General features: G+C 39.9%; 1 protein-coding gene across 1 annotated transcript in view; it reads right to left on the bottom strand.

The window, feature by feature from the left end:
- Positions 1-8,310: 8,310 nt before the first annotated feature.
- Positions 8,311-20,688, bottom strand: part of gfra1b (gdnf family receptor alpha 1b) — a 44,066-nt gene continuing 31,688 nt past the window's right edge. Inside the window, exons 9-10 of the mRNA XM_038734909.1 lie at positions 10,877-10,924; positions 8,311-9,826 (exon numbers count right to left, since the gene is read on the bottom strand). Of these exons, the coding sequence (XP_038590837.1) occupies positions 9,674-9,826; positions 10,877-10,924 (201 nt within the window). The 3' untranslated portion in view covers positions 8,311-9,673. The remainder of the gene's footprint in view (positions 9,827-10,876; positions 10,925-20,688) is intronic.

The following is a 20,688-nucleotide window of genomic DNA, read 5'->3' as shown; positions in this document are numbered from 1 at the left end:
ACAACATAAGTTTAGAATTTTTCCTTCATTTAGGTTGTTTCTTTAAAAAAAATGATATGTATGTGTCCCTCATTTAAAACTGAAATCTAAATTATGCTCTCAGATTTTTAACTTGATTACTATTTTTATCAAAAACAGCTGCTCAACCAAACACTATTATCTATTTTTTTCAAAGTCAGATCACTATGTAGCGATCAGTGCCAATGTGTGTTCCCTCCTTCTTATAAATATGTTGTATAATTCAGTTTCCTTTCTTGTTGCCATGATGACATTACAAAATGTTCATGAGCTAAAGTGGGTAAAGTAGGCGAGATGTGAATCAGCGGATTGCCTCAGTGCATTACATGGGTCAGTGCAGAAATGAAAGCTCTGGAGTTCCCTGATTCACTGACGATGGCAGAGAATGCTTTTTTATGTTTGTCTTGGTTTGTCTCCAGTATTACCAAGAGATGTTGATTAATCTGTCACTTTCAGCAATATAATTAATCGTGGTGGGGGGTGGACATGTCTGCCAAACCATTCAATTTAATCCTGTTGGGTTTTTTTTTTCCTGCTGAAAGAATTTGAATGCCAGTGCAGATTGTAAATCAAACCGTCCAGGCCTTAGCTTCAGGAAATATTAATGTCATTGTGCTTTACATATAGCCTAATGGGGAGGTCAATAGAAATGAACTAATGACTTTCTGTGAGGCCACTACCACCTCATCATGACTTTTGAAATACACATCTTGTAGGATCTACGGGTGATCTTTTTAAAGAGTATAATATGTCCTCGATCCTATTCTGCATTTTCTCAGTAATTTACAGTCCTTCAGGCATCTGGCATGATTCAATGCACAAATGACTTACGGCCTCATTCTGGCATATACAGTAGATTGTATTGTAATGTTAACAATAAACTGTACTGTATTGTTGCAGAGCCATTATTATGTCAGGTGACTGTGACAAAATTGGCTGCAGAAATAGCTACTGTTAAACTGACTTTGTCTTATTTACACCACCATAGGAGATAGTTCTTGATTTTAATTTATGACATGTGCTGAAAGTAAAAACGCTTTCCCACATTTTGCCACAAGTTCCTTATTAACTAATGTAGCACAGTACATTGCACAGAAAAGTTTATTTTATAGCAGCCAAACAAGGGGACACATTGCTGGTTCCCATAGTTGAAAACATCAAATCAAGCTAATAATGCAGCATTCAAGCTATGCTGGTAGAATGGGGAATATCCCATCTCCTGTAGCCACACAAATAAAGTATTTGCTTAAATTTGTAATTTTTATAGTTGTAGCAGTTTGTTAATTGGTAAACTACATTTAAAAAAACTACACTTATTTTTATAAATAGCTGCATTCATTTTATTAGTATATTTGACCTCATTTGTGTCGATTGGCAGCAAACATTTTGGCGCCAGGTAACACTAGTGGACACCTGTGTACTAATTTTCACCAACTAGGATAAAGCTTAGCTGTCAGAAACTCTCCACATCTTCTCAAAAGTGAATATTTTTTTCACAGCATACTGGTCATACTAACAGTATTTTATTTACATACAACATTATGTTATTGAGGATAACTGCTTTTCTTCAGCAAGGTAACTTAATACGTTTATGCCTAGGTGTATACTATGTTGATGTCTGCCTCTGTTAAAGGGATAGTAAGCGATTGTAATCCCAGACACCTTTTGTTAAAATCAGCGAATATTTTCTGACAGTTTGCTAGCCCCTGTTTTGTGGCCTCAAAAAAAAAAACATTGAACGTGCTGGACTCCAGGCACTGTGAAGAAGGAGAGATGGCTGAGAAACAGCCATAGAAGAAAAGGTCTGAAGAGTAGAAACATAGAAGAAAATTATATTACCAGGCAAGGGCAAAAGTGTTTTAACGCTGGAGAAACCTAAGAGATTAAAAATTTGGGGGCATTTAAGGGAGGGGTGTAACGGTATTTGTTTGGCAGTTCAAATACCAACAACCCTTCTGCAGAATCACTTCCTCTCCCTTTAATTTTGTGTAACTTACCTGGGAACTTCAGGTTATGTTGCTCTTCAGGTTTCTCATATTGCATCTTGGCATCTGTTGGTTTCTTTTTTTACATACATACAGTATGTGCGGTATTTGCTTGATATTCTTTTTAAGACTGAGCTCATTCGTCTTTGGTTGTTTGGCAGTTGCATTATGGTATTTTGATTTAAATAATGGTGAAATATGAATACTCGCATTTAAGTATCATTAGTGTTATGGGCTGAATTGAAGCATATTTTCCCCCCTCACTGTTCCTGTTGTTTTGTCTTGTTTGTTGGCTTCATGCAAACTGATGTTTTGTAGCAGAGATTAGTAAAGTGTTGTATATTGGCTTAAGGGATGCAAGCTAGTTTGTTGTCTTCCACACAGCCCATACACAACTATTTCTCTGTAGTATTGGCCTCATGGCAAACTTGACATGGCTGTTGTCACATAAGATAGGGTGTATCTTCACAATTTATTTAAACACTGCCAATCAATAATACATCATTTCAGCTTAAATCAATGGGTTTATATGACAGCTTGCTTTACAGTTTTTCATATCATAATTGCATCTGAAGTGCTGAGCTCCTGGTCTGTGGATTACAGTGCTGCATGACTCAGCTGCACTCATTGCCAACCTTAAGCTTTATTGGTATACTGATGGTCATCTGCTGCTTATCAGTGCTACATAACATTTCAGAAGAGACTGCTCAAAACATTTTTTATTGTGAGTTGAGTATGATTAAGTTCATAATTATCATCTGCTGCATAGATGTTTTTTATTATCTTGCAGCTGCATGGATGGATTGCTGGATTTAGATTTATCCACCTCAGTTCATTAAACAGTAGCCTATTTTGCTTTTTCCAGGAGACACTTGTTTCCTGGCTCTGTATTTAATTTGGCTTTAAGGATGACTTTTGTTATCCCCACTGCCCAATTTCTGTTGTGCTGAGCTCAGAGCTGAGTGTATGCTTGTGGGAAGTGTCAAGAGCCCCGTTTGCCAAATATCAACTCTGTACATATTTTGTTTTGACATAATAAATCTGTTCTATGTGAGTTGTCTGCTTGCTGATACCAAATAGCCTGAAAACACAAGGTTTACTCAACTAGAGTCATTCAAGGTATCATGTTTGTGTAACGATTAGCCACCAGCTGGGTGTACAGCCCTTTCCACGAAGGACATAACCACTGTGTCAAGGTCTCAGATGTTACAGCTATAAGCAACTTCAAAATAAAAGCTGTGCCTCTCTTGACAAACTAAGAATAACCATTGTGGGGATGCATTATGCAAAATACCATCAAATGTATTGTTATACTTGACAAAGCATGTTTGCAGTAGGAGTAGGAGATTCCTAATGTGGCATTATGCAGGAAGAAAATTCACAATTTGTGACCAGACAAGAAAGACATCTTAGTAAACACTAGTTGAAAGGAGAGGCTGCAGACTTTAACCCTTGCAGGGAAAATGAATGGCCACTAGTAATTTAAAGTGAAGCTTGAGCAAATTCTCATGTGGGAGAGTCATCCCCTTAATGGAGAACAGCTGGTGTTATATTCCCCAGTCTTTGCCCTTTGTGGAAATGGAGCTCTCCTTGGTGCTGAACTACTGGCTAAGTGGCATGACAGTCCACAGTTTTGTGCTCAGTATTACTCACGAGAATGACCCAGGTTCTTCAGTAAGGGGGTTTGTTTTTGAAAAGTTCAGTAGTCATTTTTTCTTTACAGGTGAAGCACAATGATGATAGGTAACTCTTAGCATAGAGTCTGTCCATTTGAGCTTGACAGAAGATATAAGATTATAGGGTTCTTTTAAAGGGTATATAATTGACATTTCTAAGCATCTTGAACTGGACTCATGTAGTTCATGTAGTGAGTAAGTTCACAAATGAAGAAAATGATAGGCAATTAGTGGGCCTACAGTGAGTTCCCATTACAGTAAATAACCTGAACAATTGACTGTGTTACTAGGTTTCCAGATCGTTAGTTGCAAATGGTGTAATACATATTCTAGTGTATTATGTTGTGGCAGTGTGAGATAGTTTACTGTATTATGAATACTTAATCGGTTGCATTAATCTTACATATTGCCATGAATGACTCTTTTTGTCAACTGAAATAACTGTCATTCTAGTTATTTGTTGTATAGTAGTCCTGAAATGATTAATCGTCAACAATTTTGATAATCAGTTAATTGTGGAAGTAATTTATTAAGGCTGTGGTAGGCAACATAGGAGGAGCAGCAAGAGACAGGCCTCCCTCCAAAGCCACTCCTCCAAACACATTTTCGCAAGTAGGTAGGCAGGTAGGCATTCGGGCTGAATGAAATGATTGGCTGTGCTTATTGCAGTCCTGCAACATCCGCAGATACCAGATTATGTTTAAATATTTGTGTGAGAGCATTTGATTTGTTGATTGATGTTGGGATGTAAAGAGAATTTCAACAAATATGACAAAAATTGCTTCTGAAATAAAGTGGAAATACCAATAATTTGTGGTTCTAGCTTCACCAGTGTGAGGATTTGCTGCTTTTCTTTGTTTTATATCATTGTAAACTGAATATGTTTTTTGGGCTTTAGACTGTCGGTTGGACAAAACAAGATATTTAAAGATGTCACCTTACTGTGCATTTAGACCAAACATGAAGTGAGCATTTGGGGCAGCGCGATTACAGACAAAGTCAGTTGAAAGACTCACGTGAGAAAGTTGCATGACGCTGTGTCGCGATAGCTTATCAGACTCTGTGAAACTGTGATGGCCATTTTTCACTTTTTTGTAATAGACTTATAAAAAAGAAAACATGACAGATGAATCGATAATGTAAATAATCATTAGTTGCAGCTCTGCTGTACATTCTACACTTTACTGGTTATTTCAATTCTGTTGCATATTACTTGAAATAATATGATGACTTAAGTGATCCGATTCTATCGGGGGGGCACACAGATGAACGTGTCTCTCTCCGGCCTGTACATTAAGAGGTAATCTCCAGCTCTGTCATATTCACTCTCGTCTATTTCCTTAATCCATCCAGGAATTTAAAAAGTTTTCAGTCTCTTCTATCTTTTCAGTCAAGTAGAGCTCATGCTTGTGGCTTCAGTGTGCAATCAACGAAGAGCATTACTATCTCTTATCTTTGCCCCTGCACTGGCCTGGAAAAGATGTGAGGGGAAGCATCTCAAAATAACCAATGCCATGGAGTGTTTACTGTGAACAGTCTGGCGCACTGTGACATTTGGGCACAACACAAAAGAGAAAGTAATAACTGAAATTGCTGCTGCTGTCCTGGTTAATGGAAAAGGTGAAATCCACTGAGTAGTTTTGAGGTGCTGAAACAAAGTTGGTGGAGAGGTCAGAGTTGCAGTAATTAGATGTGATCCCTACCAGGCAGTGCTGCTATGATTGAACTGTTTTATCAGTATCCTCTTTAATCTATGCCATGGGTGAACATTTGGATTGAGTAGACTTGTGGTGGTTTTATAGACGTGGGAGGAGAGTCTCAAAACACTATCTCCGAGTCCTTGGGGCTTTATGGCAGTAAACCTGGAGAGCAATAATATTTGTCATAGGTTTAATGACAACTGTGTCTCCAGGCTTCAGCTATTATGTGCACTGCATTCTTAAAACTTCAACAGCTCAGCCAATCACATCTCTGGATATACTACAATCAAATCCCATGAAGAGGTACAGGAGTTTGGAGTGCTGTGGTTGTTTAAGAAGTTTTAAATGAACAAGCACAACGACACTGAAGAAACCTGTAAAACATTATTTTGTTTGTTCATATGTGTTTTAATTTGTAAAAAAGACTGATTCGTTTCCTAAAAGAGCTGTGCACTATAGTTTTTAGTAGAGCATGACCGTTATGAGATTTTTAAGACCAATAATATTGACAATTTAAAAATCTGATATTCCAATTTATTGGCCGATATTCTTTTTTCCCCCTTTTTTTCAGAAACACATAACATAAACAAAAATTATCCTTAACATTTGTTGGGTGTAGTTATGAGACCTCACCAAGATAACATGACAAACTAGTCCATGGATTTGTTACTTCGAGGCTGGATTACTGCAATTCCTTATTCTCAGGATGCTTGAATAAGTCCATTAAGACACTTCAATTGATCCATAATGCTGCAGCACGTGTTCTGACAGGAACCAGGAAAAGAGATCATATTTCTCCTGTTTTAGCTTCTCTTCATTGGCTTCCTGTAAAATCCAGAATAGAATTTAAAATCCTTCTTCTAACCTACAAAGCTCTTAATGGTCAGGCACCATCTTATCCTACAGTGCTCATAGTTACCTTACTACCCCACCAGGGCACTGCGCTCCCAGAATGCAGGGTTACTTGTGGTTCCTAGAGTCTCCAAAAGTAGAATAGGAGCAAGAGCTTTCAGCTGTTGAGCTCCTCTCCTGTGGAACCAGCTTCCAGTTTGGGTTCAGGAGGCAGACACCATCTCCACATTCAAGAGGCTTAAGACTTTCCTCTTTGATAAATCTTATAGTTGGGGCTGACTCAGGTAAGTCCTGAACCATCCCTTAGTTATGCTGCTATAGGCCTAGACTGCCGGTGGACCCATGATGCAATGAGCTTCGCTCTCCTCCTCTTTCTCTCCCTCTGTATGCAACCTGATCCCATTAATGCATGTTACTAACTTGACTTCTTCCCTTTCCCGAAGTCTTGTGTTATCTCGTCCCTCTCCTCTCTCATCCTATCACTTTCTGCAGGTTTTTCTGGCTCTGGAGCTGTGGAGTCTGGAACTGTGGTTGCGAGTTGCCTGCTAACCCCATGTTCCTGCTCAACACCCTTTGCTACAATTGTTATCACTAGTCCTATCATTGTTATTATTATCATTAACATTACTATAAAAATAAGTACCATTATTCATTTTCAGTCTGTACCACTGTTACGTTTCTTGTATTTCTGTGTGGATATTCTGTTGACCTCTCCCCTCTTAGAAAGAAATAATAATAATAATAAATAAATAAATAATGAATTGAATTGAATATACATAATGCAGTTTAAAAAAAATATTTTATTGTTATAATTAGTACTTTTAGATTTTCAACAACAATAAAGCTAAATCAAGATATGGCTACACAGGCTACAATAATAGGATCAATTTATTGTTGGTTTTGCTTTTGATGAAAACTGTCAACCACAAAATAGATTTAGAAGATCCCCTGACATATCTTTCTAAAAACGAACCTTTCCAAAAGTCCTCATGTTCTTGTTGCAACTTTGAACACAGTAGATGCCTGATGACATAATTTGTCTCTTGTTGGGATATCAGCATTTTACATCTACTGTAGGTCTTGCTTTAGTTACCCATCATCTATTAAATCATCCTATCAGCACCTCTAAAACTCAGTAATGGGACCAGTAACTTCCTGCGGTCTCTGCTGTTTGGCTGGCAACTATTCCCAGCCAAGAAATAGACAAATGTATTACCCCCCTGTGGCAAATTGTCATTTGAGCTGTTTGGCCTTGTTTTCAGTCTTTGTGCTAAGCTGAGCTAACCAGTTAGTGGCTGTACTGTATATTTCACCGACCGGTAATAGTTTTCTCACCTAATCCAAGTGTTGAATGAGTCCTTTTTAACCTGTACATTTTCTAAAAATATGTTTTGTATGGTTCCAAATGATCAGAATCACTATACTTACCTCCTTTGTCAGTTAGAATGGACAGTTGTCATTTCCATCTCATGCATAACATGAGGAGGATATTTTGGACCTTTCGATTCTGTGACACGTCTAATAAATCTTAGGCGCTCTCTCTAGGTCAAGTATTCCATCAGTGTGCCAAAAGAGGTGGGCCATATTCCTTGCGAGATGTGTCCCCATCCTGTCCACTGAGCAGTCTGTCCTCTGTAGGCTGCGTCCTTGTCTGCCTGTGTCACACCGCACCGGGACTGATGTGATCTGTTTGACAATAGCGGCCTGTCTGCCAGGTGCTGTTTTATAATCCTGCTTTGCAGGAGTCCCTTCTAGTTGCTAAAATAACAGGTGAACTAGCATTGGTGGAAAAGGAATGATATGAGCCATATACAGGATGTATCTAATGTTGAATGTAGAAACCAGCATGAGTCACTCTTCACCATTTTATTGAGGCTGTTTGGCACTGAACAGATAACCAAATTGACATGTTATTTATGTTTGTGTGTATATATAAAGGTTGCCTCCTATATTAGATGTCTTAGAGTTTTCGCGTGTAATATCTATAGCTCAAATGAGATAAACACGTTATGTTACGTTATGTAGTATTTTTTGACCAAACCTTTTTTTCAAACAAAAAAACAAGAAAGGCAAAACAAATCCGATACACAATTTATAACGTAATGCATCATTACAGGCTTTAGTTTAGATGTCTACACGGATCATACATTGAAGTGACACATTTGACACTTTTTTTTGAGATGTTTTAAAATAAGTTTTCAGTGTTCATTGGCATTATGTTGTACATTCTTTTAATGTCTCTGATAATGAGGGTGTCATGTACATAACAACAATCTAAGTGTTTTCCTCCATTTGTATCAGCAGTAATTGCTAGCAATTAATGTTTACTGGCTTCTATCTTTTGGCATTTGCTTTACTTGTGGGTATGTACACATTCTTTATTTGTCAAAACCCCTGTCCGTTTGCGCCCTACCAAGACAAAACAATGACTGAAAAATTAAATCAATTAGGGGCAGTCTGAAGAATCTGGATCAAACCATCAAAACTTGCATTTCAATAGAACAGAAGAATGACATTACTTCGCTTTAACCATTACAGACACTTTTGTAGATCTTTATGTTCTTGTTGCTGTTACAGAGAGTTTGTTATTCCTCTATAAAAATGTGGTTTAAGATAACATTATGCACTTTGCAAAACATAATCACACAATAAAGTCATATTTGTAACCACATGAGTAAGGAACCATACCCCATCACATTTTAGAAACCATAGCTACAGTGGATAAAACTGAGATGCCTCAGTCGCCAGATACTAACATAGACTCTCAAAACATTACAGACTATAAGTTACAAGCTAAAAGCAGCATACTGTAACAGAGTGTACACTTTATGCTTCATATGTACAAAATGTTCTTTTACGGGCGACTCGATAAAACCACAAACCACCATAACAATCAAATAAATCTACAAAACTGATCTATACCTAGTACCGAACATGTAGAAGAGAAACTTGTTACGTTCTTGTGACTGATTTGTCTTTGTCCTTTGACAAAATGTTATGGCTATTAAATGAGTTCACACGTTTTATGAATTATGTTCCAGACAGTGTGTCTATTAAATGTCAGTTCAGTCAAAAGTGCACTGATGGCACACGTTCTGAAGTGAGTTTATTCACACGATTATCAGATCACAGGGTTTAGCCCCCCCCCCAAAAAAAATTCCCCCAAAAACTTTTCCTAAGTGTGAATCTCACCAAATTGCCCCCTTGAGGCACCGAAGGCAAATGAGCTGATATCTCAGCAACAGCTTCAGCTGGTCTGTTTCCAATGCAGTCGATCCTCAGATATAATCCACTGTTGTCTGTGATTGCAGTGCTCTTACAGTCCTCTGTTGCTCCTGTCCATTTCAAGAAAAATGGAGGTGCCCCACTTTGGTAAAGGTTTAAATTAATATGATTTGAATCACTTCTTGAGATTAGAGTGTTGATACATACTCCTCAGATCCTACAAAAGCTGGAAACCTTCAAGCTGTAACACTATTGGTGTTAAAGCAAAGGCTAGTGTGAGGACCATACTTGAGTGATGTAAGCAGGTGTGTTCAGCTGCTGAGCTTCTAGCAATGGCGTTTGAGTCACCGGACTCATCCAGTTGATGGTTCTGAGGGAAAGGATGAAGGTGTTTGTGTTACATTAAGTGGGAAGTTGACATATTATTATATTTATATTTAATATTATAATTAATATTAATATTTTAGAAGTTTTTTTCTTTCTGTGGACTTCACCATGAATCTGAAATTTAAAGAATCACAATACATGCAGCTTGTATAACTACAATATTATAGTAAGTTTTCTGATATCGATGACTTTGAAAGTCAGAAATATTAATCTTTATTTGCATTGTGGCCACATTTGTTTTATGTGATATATTTAACACTTGGGGTGAGAACTAGATCCCTATACAATGTCTGAACAATAATTATTATTATGATGGAGCAGGAGGGAAATCGCCAGATAAATGTTTTTACACATGTTGAGGTGAAAATGTTGGCGTTACAATTTAAAAACAAAATGCAATAAAGTGTAGTGGAAACAGACTAAGCGAATACATCTTAAAGTACATGAATCATGTATGTTGAGCTTCCACCAAAGCTTCTGCTGCGCTAAAGAGATTACAAATAATGGCAGATGAAAACATCAGCTATGTGTGGACCGATGAGGAGACTAAATTTCCTTAAATAAATACACGAAACAGACATAAATGCCATATTTCCATTGTGTTTTCAATATAGTTTTTCACCATTTCGGGTTTGACTGACACTCTTTTAATTACATTGCACTCTCTTCTTCTGCAATGGTGTCATGGCACCTGAAAATTAGCACCACCCACTATTGTAGTGGATGAAAATGCACATTGATTTCATTTTCTTTTGCATGTTTAGCATTTACAAGTTGATTTTTCGACTTTAAACTGTTGAGCACATATATGCATATTTGTCCTTAATAACCAATTATTATTAATAATAATAATAATAATAACCAAATTTAAGAGATCCATATAAAATATTTGGTAATATGTCTTTTTAATATTACAGTTTTTGTAACTCAAACATCAATATCTTAATCTGCCTCACAAATCCACTACTGTTTGGGCTCTAATAGGAACCTTGATTGGAGTGCACAGAACAAAACATACCCAACACCATCTTACCAAACATAGAGAAGTATCCACTGTTAGATTTGAAACCAGTTTTTGTGCCTGGAAGGAAGAAAATAAGAAAAACATTAATTTTCATTCTTTTTTGATTGTGTTTGCTTGTCTGTCAAAATAACAGACTGGCTGATGGTTGTGCAAAAATGCTATCAAATTTAGAGCAGACTATGATTCATTTAGTCGGTCTCAGTGTGGTGGAATAATGAAATTGTCATGACCTGGACGTTGAGTTGTGGCTAAAGGAAGGGCATAGTTGTCGAAATAAAACAAGGTCAAGGTAAATCATTACTGCATCAAGCCAAGCTCCCATTGCTTGCACAGTTGTGCAGCAAAATACACACTACAATAATATTTATGGTAATACCTTTAGTGCCCACCATTTCCCATAGTTTAGACCTACATGCACCTCTTTGTATAATCATTCTCCTCGAGCAAGATATTTAATTATTGTTTGTGAAAAAGTTTGTCTGTGCAAGATTCCCCGTTTGTGCCAGCTCAAGGTTATGACAGTTTAATACATTCAAACTTTTTCTCAGACTGTTCCAAACCTTTTTTAGCCACACATAGCAAATACCCACACGCATTTGCACACACACACACACACACACACACACACACACACACACACACACAAATACACACCCACAGATACAAAGATGGAGCACAGAAAATGATAAAGTGACTCTATAGTGGTTTGGGAACATAATAAACACTCCACGTGTTGGTTCTTAAGTAGAAAGAAATCTATGAACCAAGATTCTAGAGAAGAATGATTAATTGCTCTATAGGAGGTCCTCTGGAGGATGTTTTTACTGGCGATAAATCATATTATCACTATTTAAAGCCAATATGATAGATTGTCTCGCTTAAAGTATGTGATATCATCTCATTTAAAAATATAGCCCCATAGATTTTATCACAGGAGAAAAGCAGAGGTCTGAAGTGTGTAGGTGAAGCCAAAAAGTTCCAATCGAGCTAGAATACTATAAGCACATTTAAACAATTAAAAAAAAAAAGTTAAAATCAGCGCATTGAATGGATTTTCTACAACTGCATTTAATAATTCAAAAGTAATATCCATTCACATGTCATTATTATTATCAAAGTCACACTGGAAATGTTGGCAAATAAAGCTCTGAGATTTTTATGCCCATTATTATTATTATTATTGTTATTATTTAACATGTTAAATTAAATGAAAAAAGAAAAAACTTCAGTCACGGCAGTCTAAATCACATTGCAATTATTTTGCGATATGAGTGTTTTACATTTAATCTTTACTGGAAAAATATCTAAATGTTGTGATTTTTGCTGTGGTCTTTAACAAACAAGCATGTTCTTTGTCTGGATAATATGATTTGTAGGCAGGGACTTCTTTGTAGTATCACAATGCTTCATTTATAATGGTATGTTGTACATTCATACATACAACGTTTTACATTTATCAAAGAAATTGCAGCTCCTGTGATTTGAATATTGCACTTGGCCATATTGCGACCTTGTCCTAGTTTATTGTGAAAAGTATACTACCTTTTGAAAATGACAATGTTACCTAGAGCTGCAGCATTAATCATTTTCTAAAGTTTTATAGACCAAACAATTGATTAATCGAGAAAATAATTGACATATGTAAATTAACGAAAATGAAAGGAATGTTGAATGGAAGGAAGGTTAGTTGCATCCCTAATGTCATCCTACGGTCAATTTAGTAGTTAGTCATGTTGGAGCTTTCTTCACGTATAGTCTTCCTCATCAGATGGAATTTGTTCAGGAATTGAAGAGCACTGGAAGGATTTCTCATCCATGTTGGCTTAAAATTACATTTAGTAGTTGTTCTGCAACTTTGGACATCTACTGTTGCATGACAGCTGTGCATACTTAATCTGCTGAGGAAGATCGTGTGATGTGACCAGAAGCTCCAGTTTTGCTACTAAATGGACCTTGTGGTGAGATTGTTCAACTAGTTTACTAGTAATTATATTTGAAAGCAGCTATTTTGAATTAGCCATTTACATTAAACAGACAAGAAATTTGATATATCCTTACGATGAAACAGTGTCCCTGTGCACATACAGACACACACAGAAGCACACTACCCCTGTGGGCTATTTCTGATGTTACTGTGGCAACCAATTAGCTTTGACATGACAGCTTTGGAAACTCTGACTCCATACTGACGTCTCATCTTTCTGCCCAAGAGGGGGGATTGTGTGCATGCCATCATAAAACCATCCTCAATCCATCAAGGTGACAGAGCTAGACGTCTGACACTCAGACAGAAGCTCTGAATAGATCTCTACCTGATGTTTGGATCTCAATTTGGAATCAGGAACTTTTCTTCAGAAGTTCTGAGAAGTGTCTGGTGCCTTAAAAATTTACAAGGACAAAAAAGCCTGGAAATCAAAACATTTGTTATCGTGTAGATGGATTTCATGTTTTTCCTTTGATTTTGCCTTTAAAAACAGCTTGGTAGAAGTGTTTTTCTTTTTTGTGTAGAAAAGAGGCGCTGCTACTGCACTGAGAGTTTGAGTTATTATGAAAATTGTAAATAATTATATTGCAATTCAGCGGTACTCTTATTTCAGCAGAGATTTCCTTATAAGAGCAATAAAGTTTCTCCATTAATGAGGTCAGTGGAGGTATAAGCTGGCAGGCTGTCTGAGTCAGAATCAAATTGGGTCAAATTATTTGGAGTTATATAACAGTTTATTTTGTCTAAAAGCATATGAAGGTCTTTTTGTGTCTTTAATACAAGCATATTTATTGCACTGCAATCAAATATCAGGTTTGTAATTAAAAACAAACAGGCCTTTTTTGTATCACAAAAACTTTTAAATGCTAATTTGTCCTCTTTGATTGCAAGTCAAAAGGTTTTCCTTGTGAGTCACAAGGTTTGGCAGGTTAAATCGTTTTGCATGTCGAAAAGTTTTGCGAGTCAAATATGAGATTCCATTGGTGGGTTTGACTGACCAATCATGATTTTGCATTGACCGCATTGCCATGCCCAAAATCCCCTCGCTCCGATGGCGCCGACCAGCACTTAGCTCCACTGGAGACGGAGCTGTTAACTTACGTGTACAGGCTTGATGGAGATAAGTTGACGTTATGTCATTAATTTCCATTGAAATGCTTTTTAATGTAGTATGGCATGATTTAATGATTATTGATATTTACCGTTGGCAAGGTCACACAGTCTATCACTGTTATGACCTTGCATGACCAGATAGTTTTATAATGTTGGTGAACATCCAGAGACTTGGCTTTAACTGCATGAGCTCTTAGTTTATTTACGATCCAACTTCAACATGTTAGTGATACATTCCTTCAGCTGTAACCTGACTAATCACACCTTGGAGTTACTCCGCCTCCTCCTCGGACAATAACCTCATCACAATAGTATAAGTGCGCGGCACTATATCTACTACATCCTCCTTTCACAGTATGAAGGTTACACTATACGGCTGCTATAATAAATCTCTTTTCAAACTGAACTTTGTGTTCCATTACCATTACTAATTAACTCACATTTGTTTTAACACAAGAACTAGTGACCTTGTAGCTCATATTAACACAGATCTATAACTTCTGTTACAGTTACAGAAATGTTAGCAAACCATCTGCACAAACAAAATACAATTTCTTTAACTTGTCTGTTGTCCTTTGTTTTTTCTTTAACACAACAAAACAACTTAACAATTCAGTTTATTAGCTTAGTGTGTCTTTGCCCGTCTTTTCTTTTTTTTTGTTTGTGGGCATGTCAAAGTAGGGTCAGAGGTTGCCAGCACTTAACCTTCAGATGGAGTGCGACCTTTACCGCTGGCTCATCAGAAAGTCTTTATACCTCTCAGGTGGTCGAACAACTCGGCCACTTCTGGTTTGAGATGGCCTTGAGCTCAATGTCCATACTCTCTGTCTGGCGTGCTGGTCTGCTCATTATCCAGGAAGTCTGATTCTAAGTTCACCTGGACGCAGGGTGGCGTTTTCCTCAGGTGGCGTCTGTTGCGTATGTAGTGCTGACCGGATGGTGTCACTATGTCATGGGGAACGCGGTTCATCTCTCTGTTCAGCGACCACAGCTGGAGGCCAACCTTGTGCTGTCTCCCTGTGAACAGAACTACCTGGACGCAGCTCCGGTAGCCGCTTTGGTCCTCTGTTGTAGTACTGCTGCTGTTTGCAGATTCTGGAGAGCTGAGTGAACATCTTTAGGCACTGCAGGCTGGAGAACTGTGGTGGAGCTTGGTTGAGTGCTTCTGAGGACCCTGCCTATGAGCATTTGAGCTGGGGATTACTCCATCCCTGTTACAGGTGTGTTCCTCAGGGTGAGTCGTGCGAGGTGAGGGTCTGTGTTTGTTTGTGTCTTTTTGAGAACATGTTTCACCGTTTTCCCTGTTCTTTCAGCTAGTCCATTGGACTGTGCATAGCCTGGACTGGAGTGAGTGAGCTTTATGCCCCAAGATGTTGCAAAGTTTCTCATTTCTTGACTTGCAAATGGAATATGGTCACACACTATTTCTTTTGGTATCCCTATTCTAGAGAAGACCGCTTTCATTTTGCTGATGACTGTGTGTAATGTCTTCTCCTTAATGTTCAGTACCTCGTGGTATTTTGAGAGGAAGTCAACCATCAGCATGTATGACTGACCTTTTATTTCGAAGATGTCAGCTCCCACTTTTAGCCAAGGAAGCTCAGAGATGATGTGTGATATTATTGGTAGGATTATCCTGTTTCCAGTGAGCATCACCCCTTCTCTCACAGCCACTGTGTGTCTGATAGGCCAGTATTGTGTCAGTCTTGCTTCTACTTGTTTCCTGTGTCTGGGCCAACCATGTCTGTGTGTATCTTATACCTGCTGCAGTGTTTTGTCTTTTCTTAGTTGCGGACCTTAGCTGTTCTAGAGCCTCTGTACTCAGGGCATCTGTTGGCTCCAAAGCATAGATGACCTTCTCATCCGTGATGTCATCTATTGTTACACTTTGCTCTGGCATGACAGCTTGTGAGAGAGTGTCCGCAATCAGTAGTTCTTTGCCTGGCGTGTAGGTGACATTGATATCATATCGCTGTAGCTGGAGTAGCATTCTCTGCAGTCTGGAAGGAGCTGCTCCCAATGGCTTTCTCAGTATGGTTTCTAATGGTTTGTGGTCTGACTGAACATTAACCCTCACACCATATACATACTGGTGGAACTTTTTGACAGAGAAGACTATGGCTAAGAGCTCCTTCTCTATTTGTGCATAATTCTTTTCAGTCTCGCTCAGTGCCCTGGATGCATAGGCTATAGGGTGATCCTCCTGCAAAAGACACGCTCCCAGGTCATCTTTAGATGCATCCACTTGTATGATAAGTTGTTTCATTGGATCAAAGAACCTGAGCACTGGAGCAGATGTGAGGGCATCCTTCAGTTTCTTTACTGCCTCTTCATTTTCGTTTTGCCATTGCCATACATTGTCCTTCCGCAGTAACTGCCTCAGTGGTGCCGTTATGGTCGCCTCACCTGGGATGTACTGCGCCAGATACTTTATCATGCCAAGCATACGCTGTAGTCCTGCTTTGTCAGGGGATGGTGGCATTTCAGCGTTGGCTTTATCTTTTGCCATATATGGTATATACAATGTGGCCCATGTAGTTGACACTGGTCACCTTGTACTGTATTTTGTCCTTGTTGAATTTCACGTTGGCCTCTTTTGCCCTGGACATCACCTTCTGTAGTATGTCATCATGTTTCTGTAGATGCAGCGATGATCATGTCGTCAGCTATACTGTGAACTCCTTGGATGTCTCCGAATGTTTCACAATTGCGTTGCTGCATGACTTTGCTTGCAGACTTGATTCCAAAAGGCAGGCATTTGAACCGATACCGCCCCAATGGAGTGCTGATGGTGCAAAGTAGCGATGACTCCTTATCTAGCTTTACTTGCCAATAGCCATCCTTTTCATTTAGCACTGTGAATATCTTCTTACCAGCAAGCTTGCACAAAAGTAGTTTGTAGGAACAGTGTAATGTTGTCTTAGTATGGCCTTGTTCAGATCACTGGGGTCCAAGCAAACCCGCAGTTCTATCTCACACAGGCTCCGCCCTCTACTGGACTCTATGGGTACTACCTCCTCCAATCACACGCACGCACTTGCCCACTGAAATTTTATCGTGCAAGTAGCCGACCAATAGGACGCCTCTACCAATACGTGCGTGACGTATAAATAGCAGTGTCCCTACTGCCTCAGCATCCTTTTTTTTCTGAACTCATTACTCCACATAAACACAATCCCAGGTTTCTGTTTAAAACTGTGGATCAGCTGGTAAACCCAACCCCTCCTTGTGCCTCAGCTGGAAGTAATGATGACTGTGAATTGTTTTTATCTTATTTTACCAATAAGGTGGTGTCAATCAGAGCCTCTATTACCCCCGCGGCCTCTTACTCAGAGGTTCCTCACCAGCAACAAGAGAGTTTTATCCCATCGACTTGTCTGAGCTTTTAAAAACAGTATCACAAATGAGAGTGTCCTCCAGCCCACTTGATTTAATACCTACAAAGTTTTTACTGAAAGTAATAGATTCTGTTGGGCCCCATTTGATCTCTGTTTTCAACAGCTCCCTATCTACTGGTTGTGTCCCTGATTATTTTAAAACGGCTTGCGTGAACCCACTTTTAAAGAAACCTGGTTTAGATCCCTCCCTCCCATATAATTTTAGACCAATTTCAAAACTGCCTTTTATTGCAAAGATTCTAGAAAGAATTGTGTCCAAACAGCTGCTCACTGTACTGGAAAATATTTGAAAAGTTTCAGTCTGGTTTCAGGAAGTACCACAGCACTGAGACTGCCCTGCTTAAAGTCACCAATGACCTTTTAATGTCTGCTGATGAAGGCATGTACTCAGTCCTGGTACTCCTGGACCTTAGCGCTGCTTTTGACACCATTGATCACAACATCATGTTAGACAGACTGAGGCACTGGATGGGGATCTCTGGTACTGCCCTAGAATGGTTTTCATCCTACCTGTCAAATAGGAAGTTTTGCGTGTCTGTAAACAACTATGTCTATTCATTCTGTTCGGTTAAATATGGTGTGCCTCAGGGGTCGGTCTTAGGACCCATTTTGTTTTCCTTGTATCTGCTTCCCCTTGGACATATTATCCATAAACATGGCATTTCTTTTCATATTTATGCTGATGACACACAAATATACTTGCCCGTCAGATCCACAGACCCTGGAATGCTGAGTTCACTTAACAACTGCCTTTGTGAAGTTAAAAAATGGATGTCAAATAATTTCCTCCAGCTGAACTCAGACAAAACAGAAATCCTGGTCATTGGGTCCCAACAGATGGCAAATCAAATACTGCTTCTGGTTCCCTAGTAAATCACATTAAGCCTGTGGCAAAGAACCTTGGTGTTTGGTTTGATAGTAATTTAAATTTCGAGCAGCACACCACAAAGCTTGTTCAATCATGTTTTTATCAACTTAGAAATATAGCAAAAATGCGATCTATGTTAACTTTTAAGGACACCGAGACCATTTTACACACCTTCATCTCATCACGCCTGGATTATTAACAGCCTTTTCACCTGTTTAACACAAAAATCTATTGATCGACTCCAGACTGTCCAGAACTCAGCTGCCAGGCTTTTAACCAGAACAAAGAAATATGACCACATCACCCTTATTTTAGCTTCATTACACTGGCTCCCAGTATGTTTTAGAATTGACTTTAAAATTCTATTGATCACTTTTAAAGCTCTTCATGGCCTCTCGCCTTGTTATATTTCTGAACTTTTAGTCCCATACGTATCTTGAGATCCTCGGGCAGAGGTCTGTTTTCTGTTCCAGAGTCTCGACTGAAAACTAAAGGGGACAGAGCGTTTGCTGTCAGGGCCCCGAGGCTCTGGAACAGCCTGCCCGAGGAAATCAGGTCGGCTGAGTCAGTGAACTCTTTTAAGTCCCTTCTTAAAACATACTTTTATAGTAGAGCCTTTCCCGATCTTATTTGACTACATTTTATCCCTTTTATTTTATTGTATTTTCCTAATTTTATATTTATCTATATTTATCTATTATTTATATTTAATGTGTATTTTAGTCTTTTCAGTGTTTTCATGCTTTTATCTTGTATTGTTTTTGTATTATTGTCTCTTGGGTATTATTGTCTCTGCTGGGGGAGGACTCCCATGGGCGCGTTGCTAGCTCACCGACGCTAAGCTAACGGTTCGCCCCGCGGCCCACGCCGCCCTCCCGGTCAGAACCCAGTGAGAGGCTGGGTGAGGCCCGGGCATCCACTTCGCTTGCCTGACCGCCGAGTCCGCGCGGCCATAATGGTCCGCTCCAAGACGTGACAGCCGAGAAACAAGCTGTTCTTACCGTGGAAACTGGGCAATGCAGCAGTCTACTGTAGCTCTGCATTCCCAGTGCGCCCACGAAGACTTGCACGGGCGCATTACTAGCTCACCGACGCTAAGCTAACGGTTCCCCCTTCGGCCCACGCCGCCCTCCCGGTCAGAACCGAGTGAGAGGCTGGGTGAGGCCCGGGCGTCCACTTCGCTAGCCTGAGTGCCGAGTCCGCGCGGCCATAATGGTACGCTCCACGACATGACAGCCGAGAAATGAGCTGTTCTTACTCATTCCCAGCGCGCCCACAAGGACTCGCACGGGCGCGTTGCTAGCTCACCGGCAGTGAAAGTGTGTTACATAACAGACACGCTGCCCTGCCGACATCTCTTTCTCTGAGCGGTCACAGTGCAGCTAGGCTGGTCCGCTATAGCCGGAGAGAGACAGCCAAAGTCAGGTCTCTCTCGGTAGAGCGGGACGAAAGATATCGCTCGCTGCTTCGGTTGGTTTCATTTTCTCCATAAGTGGTTCGTAGCGCATGTTGCAGCAGGCGAGGCTGTCTACCTGCCACTGCTTCACAGGGAAGCTGTGAGCTTGAGGCTGATGTCAACACCGGGTGACGTGTCAACAACAGTCACACTGTCTGTGGTGCGTTCAAAGCCCGGTTGGCCTTTTCCAACTACGGCCACGGTGCGTTCAAAGACACCACGGCTGGTTCAACTTTTCGGAAACGGCCCATGGTGCGTTCAAGGACACCACAGCCTTTTTCTATTGCAGCCCTTGGAAAAAGTCTAAGCTTTATTATTTATTTAAAAATAAATAAAATAAAAAGAAGGGTGACAGAGGGACAGAGGCTGATGCACACCACCAGACCATGTGTCCAGCATGCATTTATTTGTGTTTCATGTGCTGCTGTGTACACACTGAAAATGCTGTGAATGTTCAACTGATCAAATACAGTACATTCCTAAAGAGCATTCTCCCCCCCACCGAACCCCCTCCATCTTCGGCTCAGTGTGTAACACACTTCAGTCTCCACAAAACTGCACGTTCACCGATGCTAAGCTAATGATCTGACCTACAGCCCACACTGCTCTCCTTGCTAAACTCGAGAGAGACAGTGGGAGGGCCCGGGTCTTTGCTGCGCTATTCAAACCACTGGGACAGAAGCCCATGTCCCACGTCGCTCTCCTGGTGGCATCCGAGTGAGACGGTAGTAAGACCTGGGCTTCCTCCTCGCTAGCCGGCTGTCTGTCCCGCGCAATGGGTCGGCTACTTCGCCTGGCAGCCCAATGAATGGCTGCTGCCATGGCGGTGACACAATACAGCAATGCGAGCTAACTCTGCGTTCCCCGTGCACTCCCGACAGTGTCCACAGGAACACTGCTAGCTCACTGACAGTGTGTGTGTGTTCCTAAAACACACAACCACATTGTCGACATATGCTCAACCAAACCAGCACAGCGTTTAGCTGACTAGCTGCGACGGCA

Source organism: Micropterus salmoides, unplaced genomic scaffold, assembly GCF_014851395.1.
Source record: "Micropterus salmoides isolate LMB-PRFRI ecotype aquatic unplaced genomic scaffold, ASM1485139v1 Ms_hic_scaffold_21, whole genome shotgun sequence".
Taxonomy (NCBI): domain Eukaryota; kingdom Metazoa; phylum Chordata; class Actinopteri; order Centrarchiformes; family Centrarchidae; genus Micropterus; species Micropterus salmoides.
The sequence above is the reverse complement of the archived record's forward strand: the minus strand, read 5'-3'. Positions and strand labels throughout refer to the sequence as shown.